This window comes from Clinocottus analis, unplaced genomic scaffold (assembly GCF_023055335.1).
Source record: "Clinocottus analis isolate CAN_PGR_092001 unplaced genomic scaffold, fCliAna1.0.p SCAF_9, whole genome shotgun sequence".
NCBI classification, from domain to species: Eukaryota; Metazoa; Chordata; class Actinopteri; order Perciformes; family Cottidae; genus Clinocottus; species Clinocottus analis.
The window spans coordinates 21,155,053-21,178,509 of NW_027176251.1; the positions used below are offsets into that span (position 1 = coordinate 21,155,053).

Genomic DNA, 23,457 nt, shown 5'->3' on the forward strand with positions numbered 1-23,457 from the left:
CAGACACTGTCTCCTTCCCTTGATGCCGCGTGACATACGCTGCAGCGGGGCGGGGGAGGGGGAGCAAACATCCGTGTGACAGCAGTAATTCATGCATGTTGACATTCCTGAAGCTCTGGGTCAGCTGGAAGCCTTTTCCATCCGGGAAGGCCTTCTGGAGGAGAAGCGAGGGCTCGGGATGACACTGCTGGTCGACGCAGAGGAACGCCCGACTGTACGAAATAAATAAAACTAAACAAAGGAAAGATGGACAGACAAGAAAACATGAATACGGAGACGTTTCCAGCTGCTTTTACGGTTTTGGAAAAGCCTCCGCTGCAAAACAAAAGATTCAAACTGATAAAAAAGGTTGGAGAGAATGAAAAGATGAAAATTGTGAAAAGGGTGCGTTAATGCGGTCCATCTGGTGGAGCTGCAACAAAAAACCTGGCTCCGGCAGATGTGGAGACCAAAAGCCTGTTTCAGAGTTGATTGAACTACAAAAAGCGGCTCTGCACGTGACGTTTGTTTGCTTACAAACAAGACGGCCTGTCGTTGCCTAGTAGAGCTGGATCCACAGCGCTGACGCTGCGCAGGCCGCACGCCGCGCTCAGCACGTCCAGATCCACGGCTCGCCAAACCCACCGTACCACTCGCAAGCTTTGGCCATGGAGACGCATTTAAAAGCTCTGACAGGAGACGGTCGCTGCATCACCTCTCCACAAAAGCCCTGATTGGGATCCGCCCATCCGACCCGCCGCTCGGGTTCGGGGTGACGGTGAGGACGCGCTGGAGTGGAGCGCCGCGATAACACATGTTTGTGTAAGCGGGACGCGATGCGGTCCATTAGTCAGCGGTCGAACAATGCCAGAAGACCCATTGTAGATTAACACCGCGAGTGTGTCAGTGAAAACAAACACAGGGCGAAAGTGGCTCCACCGGCGTGATGTCAGTGTTCAGCCATGATGCACAGCCTCGCTCCGCTCATCCCACATAATCTCTTGGCTGGACCCGGATGCCGCCGCGCAGACTTTATGGCCAAATGCGTCCATCACTGACGATAAACAAGATTTATCGGCCGTACGGTGAACACAACAGGGACAGAGGAAGACGCTGAAAGTCTCTGACGGAGTTATCGACGGGCTAAAGCTCCACGCGGAGGATCTTGGCAGGAAGAATGAGGCTGATGAGAGGATGAACGGCCTTTTACATGTCATACAAAAACATCGAGATTAGAACTCCTTGTCTTACATCCCGGGACGACCGCAGCCAGACCGCTCACATTTTATTTGGTGACTGATTAAAGTACGATGAAGGCCAGATGTGGGGAAAGGTGGGATTAAGAGACACGCTGCAGCAAGAGTGAAAGGGAGGCACCCTGGGGTCCGTCTTAATTGCTGTGATCCTGGCCTCTCCAGCAGCAGCAGTCATCAGGCTTTCTCTACTTTCCATGGGAATGGAGGAGAGAACAACTGGCTCTCATTAGCTGTCACCGTCCCTGTTTGGTTTTCAGATTGGTGCACGGGTAATTTTCTAATCTAATATCCAGGCTCTGCTTTTTTTTTTTTTTTTTTTACAAAAGCCAGGAGTCCCCGAGTGAGGCTGGCTGGATGGTGACGGTGGCGTCTGGAGGTTGTGAAGTGTCTGACTGTGGTGAGCTACTGGGAGAAAGTCCTGTTTGACAGTGTGTGAGAGCCCTGGAGCATCTTTTGTGTTGACGTCTCCACCCAACAGCAGCTCGGTACCCAACGCCTCACAGGACGATCCGGACACAACAAGAGCAGCATCTCTTCCTCAGATGTTCCTCAGGAAGGCCCTTCAGACCACAAACAACCACACGGGATCCCGACCCCATTAATGTAGCGCTATGAAGCCATATGATCAAATATATTGCCACTGTTAGCAATAGATATTGTTTTCTTTAGAGGACATAGAAAACACTAGCGTTATGCACGAAGACAGAGGGGAAAGTTCATGCTGTGACTCCGTGCTACTTCCTGTTTACGTTGATATGGAAACAGCTGCTATCTGGCAGAGTGGGCTTTAAAGAGGACACACCACCAGAGCAGCCAGAGGAAAACTAGAGCACCCAGAGGAGACAACATAACAATAGCTGGTTGTAGGAGCACTGATTCAATGCAAACCTTGGTTCACTGCGTCAGTGTTTACTCATCAGGGTCCAGCGGCCCCGCAGATCGCTCAACCGAGCTTTTCCAACTTAACGTCATTAGCTTTGGCATCGTGTTGTCAACAAACAACAAGACAGACTTCAGACCGCGTCGTCTTCAGCACGTCGTCTTCAGCGCGTCGTCTTCAGCGCGTCGTCTTCAGCGCGTCGTCTTCAGCGCGTCGTCTTCAGCGCGGCGTCTTCAGCGCGTCGTCTTCAGCGCGTCGTCTTCAGCGCGTCGTCTTCAGCGCGTCGTCTTCAGCGCGGCGTCTTCAGCGCGGCGTCTTCAGCGCGGCCTCGGCGGTCCGGGCGAAGACGACGTCCTGTAGAGTTCCTCTGGGACGAGACACACGACGGGGAACGACCAGGACCCCGCGAGAGGTGTAGGGGTGAGACTCAGGTGGTCCACCACACACACACTCACACACACACACACACACACACACACACACACACACACACACACACAGAGTTGAGACAGGACACACCAGCCTGTTCGCGGTCAGAACTGAGCTCTAAAACACACGTTTCAGGATGTGAATTCAAAGAGCGGCGAGAAGACAGTTCAGTGCTGGACTCTTCGTCTATTTACAGAGCTGAGATTAGATTAGATTAGAAGAGGAGGGTTGAAGTAATCTTCCTTTATTTTCTCTCTGGATGCGCTGCCAGGACCGAAGGAGACGAGGCTCTGATGAGCTGAACGCTAGCTTCTCAGAGGAGAACGACGCAAGACCCCATCATGGAGGACACAGAGGACGAGGATGGAGGACACAGAGGACGAGGATGGAGGACACAGAGGACGAGAATAGAGGACGAGGATGGAGGACAGAGAGGACGAGGATGGAGAACACAGAGGACGAGGATGGAGGACAGAGAGGACGAGGATGGAGGACAGAGAGGACGAGGATGGAGGACACAGAGGACGAGGATGGAGGACAGAGAGGACGAGGATGGAGGACACAGAGGACGAGGATGGAGGACAGAGAGGACGAGGATGGAGGACACAGAGGAGGAGGATGGAGGACACAGAGGACGAGGATGGAGGACAGAGAGGACGAGGATGGAGGACAGAGAGGACGAGGATGGAGGACACAGAGGACGAGGATGGAGGACACAGAGGACGAGGATGGAGGACAGAGAGGACGAGGATGGAGGACAGAGAGGACGAGGATGGAGGACAGAGAGGATGAGGATGGAGGACACAGAGGACGAGGATGGAGGACAGAGAGGACGAGGATGGAGGACAGAGAGGACTAGGATGGAGTACACAGAGGATGAGAATGGAGGACGAGGATGGAGGACAGAGAGGACGAGGATGGAGGACAGAGAGGACAAGGGTGGAGGACACAGAGGACGAGGATGGAGGACGAGGATGGAGGACACAGAGGACGAGGCTGCAGGACAGAGAGGACAAGGATGGAGGACACAGAGGACGAGGATGGAGGACACAGAGGACGAGGCTGCAGGACAGAGAGGACGAGGATGGAGGACACAGAGGCCAAGGCTAAGGTGCCCTGATGGGAGGGGCTAAGGTGCGCTGATGGGAGGGGCTAAGGTGTGCTGATGGGAGGGGCTAAGGTGCGCTGATGGGAGGGGCTAAGGTGTGCTGATGGGAGGGGCTAAGGTGCACTGATGGGAGGGGCTAAGGTGCACTGATGGGAGGGGCTAAGGTGTGCCGATGGGAGGGGCCAAGGTGCCACCTTTCCATCAGGATCGTCTGCAACCCTGAAACCATGTGTGAACCTTTAGGGTTTCACTTTAGGGTAAATATTTGATGAGAGCAGACCAGGAGGAGCTCAGGGCCACTGCAGTCTAGATACTGTACATTTGTATTAGTCAAACCTTTACATACATGTATGGACGCACACACAAACCGCTGGCATGCTAGAGCACACACACACACACACACACACACACACACACACACACACACACACACTCCGACATCCAAGTCACAGAGAGAGAACCCAATACTCTCCATCACCTGTTATTCTAGGTGGACTCTTGCTTATACAGGTGTAGAGGGGAAAAAAAACTGTTTCCTCTTTTCACCTCTCAGGCTAAAAAAAAAAACTTTTTCACAGGACAAAGTCTAGGAGGTGTGTGTCCATGTGTGTGTGTCCATGTGTGTGTGTCCATGTGTGTGTGTGCTCGTTGGCCTGGTGTGCCCTGCTTTACTGGTCCCCTGGGTGTGACCCGGCTTCCCCCTCAGGCAGCGAGAGACTCCTGGCTCCTCCTCACCTGATGGACACCCGATCCCAGGGTTCACGGCGGGGCCCGCTGCCTCTGCTCAAAGGCGCCGTTTGTTCCTCCCTTTTGCCCCGACGCCACTCCTCCCCCCCGTGATTTTTATCTGGAGTTTTCACGCCAATTTCACCAAAACCGATTGAGGGGAGAGCAAATTCAGCTGCTACTGATCTCAAATAGATTGAGTTTCCAAATGGAGGGCGGGGGGATTTAAGAATGTGCCACAGCCGGGCTTTGAGGAGAGGGTTGGGGGTTCGGGGCCGAACAGAAAAGGTGAGTTGTTATGACTGGCTGTCAATTAGCGGCTGATTCACACAGGAGGGTCAGTGAGACACGAACAGAAAGCAGAGAGAGAGAGAAGAAAAGATATGTTTTCATAACAAAAGAAGGGCAGCAAGATGAACACTGGCCATGGAAATATGTGTGTTTAAGATAAGCTGAGACAACGACGCTTACTTAACAGATGTAAGGCAGCCAGAAGGGAAGAGGAGACGGCTTTATTTATTATTGCTCTCAGCAGCAACAGGGCGAAGGAAAACAGCGCTAAGCAGGATGGGAAGAGGTCAGGGGGAAAGGGATCCGGCCCTCAGAGAGGGCTAATAGCCAGGCGGCCTGGTTAGGAGCCGACCTCTGACGACCGCTCGGCTCCCACATTTACAGACCGACGCTTCGGCCGGAGCCAGAATCCAAACAGACCGGACCGGCCTTCCTCTCAGCGAGCCTCATCTCGCGCTCTCCTCTGGAGCGTCCTCTTCGTCTCCTCTCTCATCGGCCGTTCCTTCTCCTTCTCCGCCTTCGGGGAGCGTTCCTTCACTCGCATCTGATGTGTCCGTGTTGCTGTTGGCCCGGCGGCGCTCACACGGGCTCCTCAGACACCTCGCTGTCCTGGAGAGATCCTGGAGGTCGGGATGGGAGAAAACTCGGGTTCCCAAAGCTCGACGGCTACGAGACAATATGAAACACTCATCGCGGGGAGAGAGAGAGAGAGGAGCGGCCTTGGAAATGGTTTCACTTAAACATACGCAGACGAGGGTCCGGGCCCCCGGGCCGCTCTGCGAGCCAAGCTCGTCAACAACACCGAGAGAAGCTGGACGCTCGTGAGCCACAGCGAGCCGTTACGCAACAGGGGAGCAGGTCACCAGCATCTCTTCCCCCACTGAGGAGGCCTGAGCGAGGGCCGGGGCGCCGGGAGGTAATACAGATATAAATATATAATATTCACCCGCCGGCTGAAGAGTGAGGTCATCAACATGCGACCGCTCCTCTGATCACACTGCGACAAAGACTGAGAGTCTTCATCGGCTTCTACATTATGTAAGAAACAATACATATCATTTAGAAAAAACTCACTTTACTAAAGCATTAGGAGGAACGCTCTCCAGAGGAGGAACCGTCTCCAGAGGAGGAACCCTCTCCAGAGGAACCGTCTCCAGAGGAGGAACGCTCTCCAGAGGAGGAACAGTCTCCAGAGGAGGAACCGTCTCCAGAGGAGGAACGCTCTCCAGAGGAGGAACGCTCTCCAGTGGAGGAACCCTCTCCAGTGGAGGAACCCTCTCCAGAGGAACCGTCTCCAGTGGAGGAACCCTCTGCAGAGGAGGAACCCTCTCCAGTGGAGGAACCGTCTCCAGGGGAGAAACCCTCTTTAGAGGAGGAACCGTCTCCAGAGGAGGAACGCTCTCCAGTGGAAGAACCCTCTTTAGTGGAGGAACCGTCTCCAGAGGAGGAACCGTCTCCAGAGGAGGAACCCTCTCCAGAGGAGGAACCCTCTTTAGAGGAGGAACCCTCTCCAGAGGAGGAACCGTCTGCAGAGGAGGAACCGTCTCCAGAGGAGGAACCGTCTGCAGAGGAGGAACCGTCTCCAGAGGAGGAACCGTCTCCAGAGGAGGAACCGTCTCCAGTGGAAGAACCCTCTTTAGAGGAGGAACCGTCTCCAGAGGAACCCTCTTTAGAGGAGGAACCGTCTCCAGTGGAGGAACCCTCTCCAGAGGAGGAACCCTCTGCAGCGGCGGCCAGCTGGAGCTCCGGATGGACCCGGTTCCACAGGAGCTGTCCCACAAGGTGAAAGATGAACCAGAGGAGACGGAGAGCATGGAAAAGTGGGACTAAAGGAAGAGTTGGACGGTTAAGAGACGCCAGGAGATTGAGATGGAACGACAACGTGTGTGGGAGACAAAGATGCGAGAAGGATGCCAACGGGAGGAGGAGGGAAAAGAAAAGAGAGAGAAAGGTGAGAGAGGAAGAGTGGAGATAAGACAGGTACCGGGTGACCGAGAGGTCCTCCCATGTGTGTTTACTAAAAGACTATAATTCAGAGTTTCCTGTGAGGCCTGATACCTCGGTCCTGAACGCAGGGTGCTGCCTCAGTGTGTGTGTGCGCACTGGCATCAGTGTGTGTGTGTGTGTGTGTGTGTGCACATGCGTGTTGGAGGAAGTCTAAAGCCCCGTTTCCCATGCGTGTAATCATCCCAGGATGAGGTGGAGGATGAAGCCGAGCGGGACTTCCCCTGCACCAGAGGGTATTTTCCTCTCACACTGTGGTACGAGCACATGGCTGACCCGGGCTGCCTCCGTGTGTGTGTGTGTGTGTGTGTGTGTGTGTGTGTGTGAGAGAGAGAGAGTGAGACAGGGATGAACCAATATGGGACGAGGGAAGCAATTAAAAATTAAATCTGGATCTTTCTTCTGTCTTTGAACCAGCTTGTGGGACATCACTGAAATACTCCGGCAGCTTGTCATTGCGGCCGAGAGGTTGCTCTCTGCAATCAGCTCGCAGCAACCGGTGGCATGGAGGCGGGTGAAGTGGCATGTGGGGACATGTGTGTGCATGCGTTATTTATCATCATTAACATCATTACATAACAACATTAAACACAGAGATGAGGTCCAACAGCAACGGAGCGTTGCTAACACCATAATGATGCGATAAACATCCTAATAATGCAACTGCTCACTGAGCAACACACACCAACAAACCACGCCGCAGGAAGACTGTGCAGGAGCTACGACGACACCGGACGCATGTTGGACAACGTCTTTATGCATGACACACACACACACACACACACACACACACACACACACACACACACACACACACCACGCGCCTGGCTCGCCTCATCGCTGCCAGGGAACCCAGAAAGCCCCTGCAAAACAAATTCATTAACCCGGACAATAAAACACAGCTGTGAGGGGCGATGGGAAGCGTTTGAAATCAGCGCCCGGGATCGAACAAGCGTGTTCTTAAAATGTCTGAGAGAGAGAGAGAGAGAGAGAGAGGGAGAGAGAGAGAGAGAGAGAGAGAGAGAGAGAGAGAGAGAGAGAGAGAGGAGGGAAGAAGAAGAAGAAGAAGAAGAAGAAGAAAAAAAAGAGGAGAAAAGAAGAGTAGAGGATCTGGAAATGAAAGAGCGATGTTTCATTTAATCTTGAGGGGACAGTGTGCTGACTGTGCTTTATTGAGGCACGACAACAGCCCCCCCCCTTCCCCCCCACCCCCCCCACCCCCCCCTCCACCAGATGCTTGAGATCCAGGACCTGTTTCTCATTGAATCCTTTGAACAGGTTGTATAAAAGAAGTACAAACAAAACTGTCAAACACTATAAATATCATTACGGAAGTTAGGTTTGGAACATAAAAAACACAGAATCCAGACTGCGATATTGTGCAAACTGGCAACGGAAATACATGTTGAACTTTATGATCATGACTTGTAAGCTGTTAGCAGGCATCGGTTTGATTTCTAGCTACATGCAAAAGCCTTCACCTGTTCCAAACTCGTACTCCAAACAATGCCAGCACACATCCTCCTGATAGCCCTGTGTGTGTGTGTGTGTGTGTGTGTGTGTGTGTGTGTGTGTGTGTGTGTGTGTGTGTGTGTGTGTGTGTTGGGGTGCAGCAGCGTCTCTGGAGGCGTCTCCGTGCTGCAGCTGCACCACTAGAGGGCTCTGCAGCTTGCAGAATGAGACGCGTCTTCCTGTCACACACTGACCTCCGAGCAGCCGGACGCCAGCAGGCTGACGACACCGGGCCGGACGACACCGGGCCGGACGACACCGGGCCGTACGACACCGGGCCGGACGACACCGGGCCGGACCGAGGTACCAATACTTTTCACAGACGCGTCCAAGAGGAGCCGCAGCCGGTTGCTTCAGAGGAAGCTCGGTGCTCTGCAGCTGCAGCGAGGTGAAGACACGCGGGCTGACCTCAGCGGTAATGATACGGCTACGCTGCGTAACGGCACCGCTGTGAAACCCCGACGAGCAAGGAACATGGGATAATGCACCTGAAATGAATACGCCGTAATAAAAGTAAAAAAAAAAAAAGAGTTCCCAACAACTGTGAGCAAAAAGTGAATATGAAATGAAAGCAGAGAGGAAGTTTCCCAGGCATATATACTTCATAGTGGATGGAAGATCATGACATGACATCACTCTGGACCTGCGGGTCATTTCAGTTTCTATAATCCAGCTGAAGTCAGCAGTAACACACTGGAAAGGGATCTTTCGGTAACAAAACGTTGACTTCTCATCTGGATAAACCGGGAAACACTGAAAGACTCGATGCTGAGCAGCTACTGCCGCGCTGCCGTTGAGCAACGGCCCCGATCCCGGGATCCTCCGGCTGGAGTTGCGCCGCACATCGGAAATGAAAAATCAGAGGAAGTGGCTCTGACGCTGGGTTTCCAGCGCCGTGAGGAACAACGGTGGGAATGAAAGCTTCCTCCACGCAGGAGAGCTGGTGTTGGTGTTGGGTTCCTCCTCTGAGCCGCGGCCCTGGACCTCCATGAAGCCTGAACCTTCTCATCCTGCCGTGAACCTGCGTGAACCCTCTGCAGCCGAGCGCTGCCCTCACCAGAGCGGAGCCATGAATCACTACGAGTCGGGGCCGAGGGCTCCCAGATCACCCAAACCAGAACCAGATGCCCAGCAGGCCCCTCCCCCTGGCAAACCCCCCACAATGCAACAGATCTGACCGGCAGGTGGACTTGCTGTTGAACCACTTGGAACAACGTCACACTGGGATGATTTGCACATCGTTATTCTCGTCTTCATTAGAACACGTACGAGTGACGACACGACGTCTCTGCACAGCCATCATGACTGTGAACCATGATGGTGGCACACATCGGTCCGTGCAGAGGCACTGTGCCTCCCGTGATCTGGATATTGAATATAAAATAATAAAAAAGGGAGATGGGGAGATTAAATGAAAGCATATATACTTCATTTCTCAATAGTGGATGGAAGATCATGACATGACATCACTCTGGACCTGCGGGTCATTTCTGTTTCTATAATCCAGCTGAAGTCAGCAGTAACACACTGGGATGGGATTAGATCCCGTGATCTGAATATTGAATACCAGTGAAGCTCTAACGATGGAGTGAACAGCAGGAGGACGTCAGGGAAGCTGAGGCGTCTTTTAAAAACTCTTTCACTCTTTACTATGTCTTTCTTATAATAGTGTATACATGTTGTATACATGTAGAGCACTTTCTAACTTTTATAAAGGTATTAATATAATAATAAAGGAGTCAGTAGCTTGAACTGGTCCTACTTCCTGCGGCGGCCGTGTCGGGTTCTGACTCACACTTCCTCCCGTAATGAACCCAAAGAGGACACAACAGTCACATCACGGGTTCATCCCCCCCCCTCGCATCCTCCACACAGCTGGTAAGCACTGTTATATTGTGCTCCATTAGAAAGCCTTATGAAGCGGTCAGACGGGCCGAGCGGCGCCTGGCGGCTCCCCGTCCTGTAAACAACAGAGAGGACCCTGCAGGCTCAGCGCGGCGCCGTAAACCACCATCGCATTAGAGGACCGGCTCCCACGAGTAAATATTTAAATGTGTCGCTTTTCGTCTTTTTTAACCCAACTGGCTGTAGAGCCACGAGCGCGTGCACGTGCTCATGCACGTGAGTCAAACTGTGGCAGCGCAGACAGCAGACGCACCTCAGAGCTCCTCTCGGGCGCGTCCGTCCCCACCATGTTCTCTCTGAGGAGCTGCTGCAGGAGCTGCACCTGGGCCACGCTCAGGTACACGTCCAGACTGCTGGTCACGTTCACCTCCAGAGAGTGACCGCACACCACCACCTCCTGCAGGGAGAGAGAGAGGACACCTTCAGGAACACCTTCAGCCCTTCTGACCTTTGTGACCTTTGTCTTTGGTTCCATCTCCTCCGTCTCGGTCCCTTCAGCTCAGTTTGCGCCCGGCTTCCTCTCCAGGGTCCAACCTCAGCCTGGAGGCTAACAGGATATCACTCAGTAACACTCTGGGTTCACACACACACACACACACACACACACACACACACACACACACACACACACACTACTGTGTAAACATAAACTATTCAGACCCAGTGTTTAAACAACATAAAAGGACTGTTACTGTGTTTGATTCAATATTTCATACAGATGACTTGTTGCTGTTGTTACTATCTTAACTCAGTCAAAAAGTGTAATTACAATATGAACAATAGGTCAGACACTAAGTGTATTACTTAAACTTACATTTTAATGGAACCACAACGGTTCTCACGTCACATATTTGAGTCTCTCCTCCGTGCCGACACTCAGGATCTATGAACTGGGTGAGTTACGTCACGTTCCAACACTAAACCTTCTCTTCCTCACTGACACTGAAACACATGTTAATGCTGAGCATCAGTTTGTTTCTCTGCTCTGATGTGAAGCGTCCACACGGTTCCTCCTCTGCGTACTAAACTATAAATAAAGAGTAAAGACGATGTTCTGCACGGAAGCAGATGAAAGACAATAAAACACAAAGTGATCCTCTTCCACATCTGACTGGAAGCTTCAGGCTTTTGTGTCGATGCCAAACCTTTGAAAGGTGATATTTATATATATCACATTATGTGTATTATCCTACATATATTATCATTATTACTTGTCGATGTAGCAGCTATTCTGATGCATAAGGTCACAATAATAGAGACGGAATAATATGCAGTGAATACAAATGTATATTGTAGATTTAGGATTTTTAGGATTATAATGAATGCATTAATACGTCAATAAAAACAGCTGTTACATGTGTGTTGAACATTTTATGATACAAACGGTTATTAAAAGTCCTGTTTGTGTTGTTACTGGCTCAGAGTCACCATATCTCAGGGAGTTACACACATCACAGTGTGTGTGTGTGTGTGTGTGTGTGTGTGTGTGTGTGTGTGTGTGTGTGCGTCACTGCAAACTATGGATTAGCTGTTAGGCATTGTCAGGGGGCGCGTTAGCGTGGACGGACGAGGCATCAAAGAGGCAGGAAGTCTCAGGGAGCCGAGCCAGAGCACATCAGCTGTGTAAGCAGAGCGGGTCAGGAGCCTCCATCACAGGGCGCAGCGGGCGGAGCGAGTCCTAATGAGGAACCTACTGTACGCCGCGCAGGCAGAGCCTAAACCCTTCTGACGTCTCACATCATCAACGTCTGTTTTCATACGGACGGCGACCGTGAGAGAAATGGTTACAATCACGCCGTAACGGGTCGAGGTCAAAGGGCGTTCGAGGTCGAGTGTCAGTGGCGAGCGAGACAAAGTGGATGAAGACACAACCCGCGGCTCTCTGGAGCGGACAGCAGCTTAGATTATACTAAACTCACCAAACGGCACCTTAGAGAGAGACTAGCGTGGATATGTAGGACACAGAAATCTGGTCTTCATCTCAGGAACGAACTGGGAAAGTTTTATGATACATATCTTTACTTTAGTCTACTTCCTCCTCTTCAGCAGCTCTGACATCCACCAGACGTTACATCCTCTGTGAGGGCTTGTTCACATATCACTCACCGCCTGGTTCACATGGTACTCCTTCAAATATGGTTGAAATGGATTTTTTTTGTAAGTGATTAAAAGAGATAAACAACATTCCCTCTGTGAAAACCTTTGACTCTAATATGTAACACACAATGTGAACCTGGCTTCTTGCAATGTCCAGATTTCTGATCTGGAAATGCAAATTCTATATAGCATATATTTAATAATGTAATTCATCATTTGCATTTATAAATCTAACTGGAAATACAAAAAAAGAATGTAAGTAATCGTTTAATGGGGGAAATCTCATAGTTAAACTGTCATGTTAAGCAAATCCACACACTCATTATCATTTATGAAACTGACAGTCAGATTATTTCATTATTACTGTCTGAATACAGAACATATGAGTCCACACTGTGAAGAGGAAGGCGTGACCCTGTGAAGAAGAAGGCGTGACCCTGTGAAGAAGAAGGCGTGACCCTGTGAAGAGGAAGGCGTGACCCTGTGAAGAAGAAGGCGTGACCCTGTGAAGAAGGCGTGACCCTGTGAAGAAGTAGGCGTGACCCAGTGAAGAGGAAGGCGTGACCCTGTGAAGAAGAAGGCGTGACCCTGTGAAGAAGAAGGCGTCGCCCTGTGAAGAAGAAGGCGTAACCCAGTTAAGTGGAAGGCGTGACCCTGTGAAGAGGAAGGCGTGGCCCTGTGAAGAGGAAGGCGTGGCCCTGTGAAGAGGACGGCGTGGCCCTGTGAAGAGGAAGGCGTGGCCCTGTGAAGAGGAAGGCGTAACCCAGTTAAGTGGAAGGCGTGGCCCTGTGAAGAGGAAGGCGTGACCCTGTGAAGAGGAAGGCGTGACCCTGTGAAGAGGAAGGCGTGACCCTGTGAAGAGGAAGGCGTGACCCTGTGAAGAAGAAGGCGTGGCCCTGTGAAGAGGAAGGCGTGACCCTGTGAAGAGGAAGGCGTAACCCAGTTAAGTGGAAGGCGTGACCCAGTTAAGAGGAAGGTGTGACCCTGTGAAGAGGAAGGCGTGACCCTGTGAAGAGGAAGGCGTGACCCTGTGAAGAGGAAGGCGTGACCCTGGGTCGGACACTGACCTCGGCCGGTCCGCAGTCAGGTGACAGGTTCTTGCTGAAGATGATGGCGGGGGCGGCGGTGACCCGGACGGAGAAGTCGGTGAGGATGGGCGTCAGGATGGCCCGGCGCTCCTGGTGCCTCCGGATACTGAAGGGAGACACATGGAGGATCACACTGTGAGCAGACGTGTCTTCAGACAGTCCTATACCTCATGTGAACGCTAAAGACAGCGGCGTCGGCATAGTGTCACATGACACAGTGCAGGAAAAACACTTAAGAAAATCTCTTTCTCTTTACACTTTTAGTCTTTTGACAATGAAGCCTCATTATAAAGAGAGCTGAGATTGTTCTGGAATGCTTCATGTAGAACATGGGCATGTATCTTATATGCAAGATAAGATAATCCCTTACAGTACTTAAACAAACTTAAACATCGTAGATGTTGCACCAGGAGATGAATTAAGGGCCCAGAGGGTTAAGAAGTCTTATTTCTGAATCCTAATGGCGGTAAAGGGAGTCTGCTGGTGTCCGACAGCAACCATAAGGCACCGCTTATTCGCTCGCATTCCCACCAAACTTGATTCAGGAATAACTTGTTATGGTTACCAGTTGTAAAATGTTTGTAACACTGTTCCCATCGGCCTGGGACGGGACCAGTCAACACAACAGTGCGGACCACAAACATCTTCCAACCGGAGCGTTGCGTTTTGCCCCCAGCTGACAGGATCCCCTTCAAACTGTTTCTTAAACTCAAACCAGTAGAACCAAAAGCTGAACTTGATTTTCCTCTCGCGGGCCAGACTTGTGAAACATTCCCATAAGCGAGCTCTAAAAAAAATAGAATAACATTTCTGCTCTAACACATTTGAATGCGGCGTGCTGCGGAGACGGAGCGATACGTTATTTGACAAGCTTCAATTGGGAACACCCTTAATTGTATACACAAGATCACATGGAGGCCTTCTCACATCAACTCTCTGCCTTTCCACTAATGTTCATTCCCACAATCAAGTCATATTTGTGGGAACATTTGTTAGCAGTAACACAAATATACAAGGGGGCTTTACAAAGTGGTGTTAATTGCCACATCTGCTGCTATTAAAACAATCAAGTGGTACGGCTTCCAATATTTATAGTTGGCCGGGATTATGAAAGGCCGTGTTTCTAGGTGGCCTAAAGTACAGTACTTAACCAGCGCCAATATCATATTCACTGCTGCTACACAAATGTGCATTACCAGTGCCCTTAAGGGATTATTTCCTGACACATTTCTCTGCACAGAGAGTTCGAGGGAGGCCCTAATTCAGAGGTGAAATGATCTGTGGGGCCAATTGCTGCTGGCTAATCTCCCCTCAGACAGGGATTGAAACAATGAGTGTCTCGTTGCAGGGGACAGGTGCTATCAGTCACCAGCGGGGGCTCGGAGGCCGGGGGCTCGGTTTACCAGCAGGACGCGGGTCACAAAGGACGGAAAGGAAGGACCGTTTCCACACAGCGCGGCGCAGTGTGAGCCGTAAGTGGAGATACGACGAGAGGGAAGCCGACACCGACGGAGAGCGCTCACGGCTCCGGGGCGAGGGTCCCTCCTCAGCCGCCACGAGGACAGAACCTGTCAGTGGATCCACGTCGCCGGGATCTCCTCTAAAAAACATGTATAACCTCAGGAAGCCGACCGAGTCCACCACAGATCTGCAACTACTGGAATTGAACCCCCCAAAAAACTGCCACAAGTCCAGAGCTGGAGAGAGAGAGAGGTATCGATGTAGGGAACGAGGGAAAGGTGTGAACTTTGGAAGTGCCGCGTGTCAAAGCGTGTTACAGGCGAGGCGCTGTGTTTCTGCGGGTGATTGCAGCGGACAAGTAAAGCTGTGAACTTGACTCCCCTCTCCTCGCCGCGTTGGAACATTCTCAATCACACGTTCAGTTATGACTCGCGGTGCCGCTGGTGGTTGGCTGAGGCCGGGGGGTTCTGCGGCGCTGAGGAGCCCACATTTTTTTTCCAACAAAAACCTCCGGCGCTGCTCTGGCCGCGGCGAGGAGAGAGGGAGGAACGAGGAGGCAACCGCAGCCACCTCGCATGATTTGTTTGGGAGCGAGAAGCGAGAAGCGAGGGAGAGGTTCAACAACCCTCGATGACAACGGCGGCCTGACCTTCTCAGGCGCGACCGCACAGAAGCAGACTGGTGTCACTTTGAAGATCAGACCTTCTGGTCTCTCTGGCGGCAAGTCAACGTCAAACCAACGTGACCTTCGCTGCGGGGGAACGATCCTTTGCGTAGAAAGGGAACCGTTAAGCTCCGTGTTGGGTCATCCTGTAATCTGGTTGTGAATAGAAACCCAGACCTGCAGCTGCAGCACGCCTGAAGGAAGTCTGCTCAGAAGGCATCGGGCATCTTCTGGAGCCCAAAGTGTGAGCCCAACATGGCACCTCGTTGCCCCGTCAGGCGGCCTCGGCCCTGGCACCGGGCCTGCGTAGCCCTGTTTCCAGCCGTGGAGGCGCTTTGAGAGCAGAGCAGAAGCCTCAGAGGCTTCACACTCGGTCATGAGAGGCTGACGTAGACGTCCAGGTCCGCTCCTTCAGAGGATGTTTTACAGCAGAGCCTGGACAATGGACCAGGACAACGGAGCATTATGGGATGGAGAGGAAATGAATCAGGGTGGTCTGGTGGTTTAAACACATCAGGCCCACTCCATGGGCGTGTTGAGATGTCACTATCGCTCGACTGCTCCCTGATCCTGAGTCATCTAATGACTGAAGTGAAACAATCAGATTTAAGACTTTCCGTCTCAAGACAGCAAAGGTTATTTTCTATTCAAATACTTTCCTAAAAATGAGTCAATTTCAAATATAAAAATCAACACTTTGTATTTAAGTGAACACATAAGAACTTAAGTCACTTCAAATGAATTATTGTTCAACATCCTGTTTTATACTGATGTTTAAAGCTTATCCTAAACTGAGCTCCTCTACTGAATGATAAAGGGTTAACTTTCCTCAGAGAGAAAGGAAGTTTGGATCTTGTGGTCTCTACTGTGTTTATGACTTCAGAAACACATCAGGATAATCTTTCTTAGTTCCTAGAATATTTCTTAATCTGTAAAACAGGTTATAAAAGACTGTTCCAAGTCGTTTGTTGTAGTACTATTGTCATCCACTAGGAGCACCAGTTCCCCGTCCAGCAGTACAAGAAGTATTAACGGTTCCTTACAGGTGAGTTTTAATCACAGTTTATAGCTTATAAAGCTTGTTGTGAGGGAGCATGAAGACTCATTTCCTGGAGAAAGCAAAAGAAATCAGGAGAATATTCCTTTTTTTCTTTTTAAAGTAAAGTATACCAACATTATCCTGCAAAACCTTTTGTCAGCTGATCATATCATCATAAACAAACCATTCAGATCATATAAATGTCTCACTTATCTCTCTGGGCCTCCGTACATTTGACTAACTCTGCATACACTGTTTTTATTGTGGTTCGAGCTGAAGAGCTGGATCAGCTGTTGCAGGTTTCAGGTCGTTTTGCATGAATCAGACGGCGAGCTGGTTGTTACAGTAACACATCACACTGCATGAGTCACACAGTACATACAGATATAGACACATATCAGCGGGCGTATGGACGGTGCTTTAGCGCGCTGGAGTGACCCGAGCCCCTCCGCCTCCATCGGCCCGGGTTCATTCCACCAGGATTATTTTTAGTAGACGGAGAGCAAATCTACAGTCGTGGCCTGTGATCCTGTGATGTTTGGGCCGGTTCCCTCTCAAAACACCAGGAAGAAAAAAAAGGATGTGGGGCCCAGCAGGCTGCAACACTTGAGCTTGTTTTAGCTGCCCAGCCTCTAAAAACAGAAAGAAATGACGGGTTTGTAATTATGATGATGTGCATGGAGAGGCTCCATGATAGGGCGCTAACGCAATAACTACATGATGCAACCACATCAAGACTCACGACACACACACACACACACACACACACGCATACAGCACCTGACTAAGGGAGTAATATTCAGCCTTGCAGCACCTCCGCATGCTGCGGGCCCTGAAGAGGCTCAATCTCCTTCTGGTCACCTGACAGATGTTGTTTCAGTCGTCACAAACATTTTAGTCCTGTTTGAGGTCACAGGTCAAAGGTCACATCTTTAACTCAGGACGCCGTGAGAGTCCGCGAACAGAAAACTATTCTCGTGCTTTATTCTCTAAGTCTGATCTAAAAGTACCAGGACCTCATGTTTAAAAGCATCCACGCGCAGCTGAGAATACATTTCCAGCTAAAAGGAAGGCAGTCATGTTGCACAACCATATAAGTGTGTCTGGTGTTTAGAGAGCGTGGAGGAATTCACCTTGAAGGAAACATGAACGCATTGAGAGCCCAGTGTGCGCCTCAGAGAGTCAATGAACCACTTGTTTCAAAATGAATGGACTCACCTGTCCTAAAGGACCAGACTTCACACTGACTCAGCAGCAGCGTGTCAGGCTTTTGGAGACAACAGAGTTCAGTTCACTGTCGTGTGAACTATTCTACAGGACGCACCAAGCCAACAATGACCGGCGACGTGACCGAGCACATCTCCAGTCTGGTGTCACTTGAAGTCTTGAACCACACAGCGTTGGGCCTCAACATGTACTACTACACACTGGAGCGCCTCCTCCTGACCTGCTGGCCATGTTCCACTCCAGCGCCGGGTTCTGCGAGCTCCTCTCGCTCTCGGCGGACACCCCTCCTTTGGTTCCCTCCTTCTCGGGCTTGAGCTGCTCCCACTGGGCCGTCCCGATGTTGATGGACTGGAGGTCGACCTGGTACTGCCGGTCCTCCACCTCTGAACCCGGGTCGCGCAGGATGCCGAGGTGCAGCGCTCGCCTGGAGGAGGGAGAGGAGGAACACTTCAGGACTGTGATGCTGCTGGGACTTCCTGTCACCACCAAACATGGACATTGCAGCAATGTTGTAGCAATTAGGAGTGAATAAAGACGCAGTGAGCAACACTAGCATCACATTTGTCATATCATAGTGATACTATCATTATATTTTACCCAGCAAAATAAGCTTTTCATTGTAGAGAATAACTAATATGTGCATATGACAGTAAACACATCCTACAGGAAGCTGCGGGTCGGGCTACGACCTGGACAACAAGGTGCAGGTGTAACACGCAGGTGTCGAGGTCCACCACGCTGAAATGTATAAAACATGAATATGCTTATTCATCATTGTGGGCTGTGCCTTTGTATGGACCGTTACAAAGCAGTGCATGCCTGCAGGAGGAGAGCAGTGTCCTACAGAACCAGTACAGAGCCTGAACCACTGCAGGCTTCAGCTTCTCACTGGTTTAGTAGCACAGGCTTTTCTACTGGATGATTTATGACGCTGGGCCGTTGGATAAATAACCCCGCAGGCCTCAGGTGAAATCATTTGCCTTTTTATAGAAGTTCAGATGAATGCCAGCTTATCGCTGGCAGTAAACATGGCTGAACCTCCCGGCTGGACGGCACAGTAGTCTGGAGCCTCTTACCGCCTCCCTCGTCTATTTTTGGGCTCCAGAAACTCTTGTAGAGTACACACACACACACACACACACACGCACTGCGATACGGTGGTGGAGATGCAGAGATATTGTCAGGAGTGGGCAGCGCCAAGAAAGAGTGATGTCATCCATTTTTTGCCTTTTCGAGAGACAAGATCCCGGCGAAATGTCAGGAGGAATAATCAGAATTGGACATCTGCACATGACGTCAGCTCTCGCTCCGTCCTGATGTGTTTATTTGTGCTGGTGAATTCAAATGAGAGCTTAAATGGTATAAATAAGGGCTCAAAATGGCTACAGATGTAGCGGCAGCATGAGTAGTTTTATTTGTTTCGGCAACGTCAATGGCAATTTTCATATCGCCCCCCCCCCTCTACCAGAGCGTGATGTTATGACAATGCGCACCAAGTACAAAAACAATGGCGATGGGAGATCAGAGGTGTATAACTAGATTTAGCTGGATTTGTTGACATACAAACAAGTGAAACAGATCCTTAATCAACATTTGGAGCCACATTTATCAACAGAGCGTAATGCAAATCAAACCGAGAGCGCCGTCAGAGTTGGGTGGGATGTGTCAGTCTAGATTCATTAGGGCTCTTGTAACAGGACCTCCATCACCCTCCCAACCCCCGACCGGTATTTTTCACATTAAACAAACCGCAGTTACCTCATGTGCTTTCCAAATTATCTCTTAACTTGGGCTTATTTAGGAGACTCTCTTACTCATAATCAACATTACATGGAGTCGGCGGGCCAAGTCTCCTGCTGCCGAGCCGCGGGGTCATCTCCGATGACATAAATAAATATGATAAACATTTGTCTTGGTCATGCAGCCAGTGGAAACCGGCGTGATTTAATATCAAAAGACATATTTCAGCCAATCGCAGGAAACGAGAGAGCTTCATTTCTGACAAATGAGGAGGGGAGGAATTTTGGAAGTTCCCCTTGGGGTGCAATAATAATTGAAGCCAGATTTTCTCGTTGTACATGTGGGGGGAAAACACTGGCTGGTTTTGACATATTTGATTGGTCATGTGAAGACCACACGGCTCGGCCCGGGAGGAACCGGAGAGCGCCTCGGGGGAGAGCGGGTGCTCTCCCCGCCGGCCGCCGCGTACGAGGAGCGGCGGCGGCGGCGAGGCGGCGGCAGCGGCGAGGCAGCAGCGAGGCAGCGGCAGCGAGGCAGCGGCGAGGCAGCGGCAGCGAGGCGGCGGCGAGGCGGCGGCGAGGCAGGTGGAACGCGGACGTGTGCCGCCATCGTCAGACATCTGCCTCTGCGAACATGTGGGAACGTGGAGCAAAAATGAACATAACAAGTCATAAATGACATGCTTTCGCAGATGAGGAAAAGAAAGGAGGGGAGAGAGAGGAGGAGGGGGGCGAGCGAGAGAGATTTTTCTCAAACACAAGCACTCGGCTTCGCCCTTGTTCCCCAGCCAACCGTATTTTAATTGCAGGAAAAGACCACAGAAACATTATTTTTTACGACAAAATTCTGCTATTTATAAAAAAAAAAAAAGCGGATCAAAAGCTCTGCTTCATGGCATCCACGGCTATTATTTTAAACATCTCTCTCCCTCTTCTGACACAATTTAAACTCAATTTGAGTTAGAAAAAAGCCACCGGGCCGACTTCTCTCCAGCGCTGCAGTGCGAGGGCTCCGGTCCAACATCCCATCACGGCTCAGAGTCAAAGCTCCATCCGAGGCCTCAGAGCAATAATGATCCTCCAGATCCCTTTGAACAGAAGATATGCGGGCAAATTGTACAAACGGGCAATTAATTACGAGTTATGTTCCCGTGCTTAGCGTTCCCTGTGTGTGTGCGCGTGGCGGGCGGAGCCTCCATCATGTTGTTAACGTGTGGGAGGCCGTCACAGGACTGGAGGAGGAACCGAGCGGGCGCATGCGGTTAATGCACACGGCCATTAGCTTCACACGCACACACACACGCGCAGGTGAAACCAGCGGGGGGTTTGCTTTTACAGCAGCCAGGCTTGCACGATAGCGGGGACCGGGCTGCGAGGCGGACAGAGTGGAATGCGTTTGGAGGAGTGGTGCTGAGCAGAGCCAGCGGCTGGACCGGAGAGCGGGCTGGTTGAGAAGCAGTGAAAGTGGAATGTTGGGGAGAGCCTGATTACCGCGCTCAGGTTTTCAGAGAGCTAACCGTGGTTCAAGGTTGTAAAACAAACCGCGGTGGGATCTGGTCGGGGCTCCGGGCCGGCGGGGTGAGTGTGGGAGCGGAGGGGGGATGGAGGAGGGGGGATACCATGGCCCCTTGGCTTTACATGGCCTCCCACCTTCCTCTCTCAAGCTCCACCCCCCCCCCCCCCCCAGCCCCCGGCCAATAGGGGCAGGAAGCAGCAGGGTGATACCGAGCGCCGCCGGCTTCTGGATCTCGTCACTCCGAAAAACCCGCAACCTGAACCCACAACCCCTCGGACCTGTTTTTCACTCCATTTCCCCTCAACAATCACATGCAATACATGTCTGCTTCCACGGTCGACAGAGGCAGGAGTCTATGGAAATGGAGTGTGTGTGTGTGTGTGTGTGTGTGTGTGTGTGTGTGAGAGAGAGCCGGGGGCCTTGGCTTCTGCTCTCCTGGTGGAACAGACGCACGGAGCAGAACGTTCATTCGGGTCTCAGGCTTCACTCGGACGAGTCCAGCTTGATTATGTCCGTGCGCACACGTGTGCTGGTGTTCTTTGTTTTGAGCAGAGCTCAACTACTGTGTGTGTGAGCACGCAGACGTCACACACAGTCTGCTGCGTCAGTTCACTTTGCAGGGGGAGGGGTCGGTGGAGTCTCACCCATTAAATAAATTGTAAAAAACAAAGTGTCCTATTGAGGTCTAGCTGCCGGTCCTCCAGGACTGCAGCATGTTATGAGCTGAACACTGAGAGCACCCTGCGGTGCTTGTGATGTGGAGAGGCCGGAGCTGCACAGTGGCTTCCCGACGCGCCCGCTGTGACTCCCAGTGGCTTTAAGCAGAGTCCCACTGGGCCTGTGTGTGTGTGTGTGTGTGTGTGTGTTGAGAGGGAATTGGGAAGCATTATGATTCATGAAACTCGCAATTACTTAGTGAGTTAAGCGGCCCTTGCAGACGGTGGTCGGCTCTGAATTGCCAGAAATCCGGCAACTTCTGAGCGCTGGATTTATGACCCCAGTCAAGTCCAATTGCTGCTAATCTGCATCTGCCAATTATAGTAATTAAGGCTCTGAATTAGAACGCTGAGCAGCCGTCGCAGCGAGAGGGGGTTCGATGCCGCGGAGTCAACAGAACGGGGTTTTTATACGGCTCGTTTGGATGACTGGAGCTTTTCATTCAACAGGAGTCCTTTAGCATGCGAGACAAAAGAGCTCCAATCTGTCACACTTGGCAATAACAAGGCACTCCATCACTCTGTAAGCCGAGTACAACCATCCCAATCTAGAGATTCATTTTCTCTCTGGCTCCATACGCGATGAACAGAAATTGCTGCTCTCCCGCGTCGCTCCTGGTCGCTGCAGCGACACGTCCCCACGATGAGACTCTAGTGATCCGTTGTGTCGCAGCCCGACAGCATTGCTCATCCCGCTGCTCCCAACAGGAGCCTGCCCTTCGTCAGGCTGATTGTGCTTTAGAGACAAACACTTACATCATATTTACACCAGATCTGAGGGGGAAACTATTACTTCTAAACACACAACGCCAGCAGGGCTCAGCCAGCAGGGCTCAGCGGCTCCTGGCCAGGACCCAGGAGGCGCCGGGCTTACATCGGCAGGGTGAGCACGTTGCCCTCAGTCACAGGACGAACGCAGCGGCACCAGAAGCGCCGGACTCTTGTGGCGCCGCATCGGCTCGCTGTGACGAACAGAAGCGCCATGAAGGCTGACCACACCCCCTGAGTCATGGAGGACACAATCACACAGTGACCCCTGGACACGTTACGACGACAACACTCTGTGTGTGAAACATGCTGCAGTCACACACACACACACACACACACACACACACACACACACACACACACACACACACACACACACACACACACACACACACACACCATGCTTGTAGCTTAAAGCATGAAACATTCCTGGACAACAGGAGCAGAGAATCACCAGACAAGAGCTCACTGGACTCCATGCACTGGATCATAGAGTAGTAGTAGTAGTAGTAGTGGTAGTAGTACTATCAATATGTAGTAGTAGTAGTAGTAGTAGTGGTAGTAGCAGTAGTAGTACTAGTAGTACTATCAATATGTAGTAGTAGTAGTGGTAGTAGTACTATCAATATGTAGTAGTAGTAGTGGTAGTAGTACTATTAATATGTAGTAGTAGTAGTGGTAGTAGTAGTACTAGTAGTACTATCAATATGTAGTAGTAGTAGTAGTGGTAGTAGTAGTAGTAGTAGTAGTAGTAGTAGTAGTAGTAGTAGTAGCAGTACTATTAATATGTAGTAGTAGTACTATTAGTACTACTACTACTACTACTACTACTAGCAGTAGTAGTAGTAGTAGTAGTAGTAGTGGTAGTACTATTACTAGTAGCAGTAGTATTAGTAGTGGTATTAGTAGTAGTACTAATAGTAGCAGTAGTATTAGTGCTATTATTATTATTATTATTATTAATAGTAGTACTACTACTTGTAGTATTAGTAGTGGTAGTGGTAGTGGTAGTGGTAGCAGTAGTATTATTAGTAGTGGTATTATTATTTGTA

The 23,457-nt window shown here is 50.9% G+C and overlaps 1 protein-coding gene across 1 annotated transcript in view; it reads right to left on the reverse strand.

Moving 5' to 3' along the window:
• Nucleotides 1–23,457, reverse strand: part of LOC137780855 (intermembrane lipid transfer protein VPS13B-like) — a 297,025-nt gene that overhangs the window by 80,558 nt on the left and 193,010 nt on the right. The window contains exons 32-34 of the mRNA XM_068569155.1: nucleotides 17,887–18,090; nucleotides 13,255–13,381; nucleotides 10,344–10,487 (exon numbers count right to left, since the gene is read on the reverse strand). Of these exons, the coding sequence (XP_068425256.1) occupies nucleotides 10,344–10,487; nucleotides 13,255–13,381; nucleotides 17,887–18,090 (475 nt within the window). The remainder of the gene's footprint in view (nucleotides 1–10,343; nucleotides 10,488–13,254; nucleotides 13,382–17,886; nucleotides 18,091–23,457) is intronic.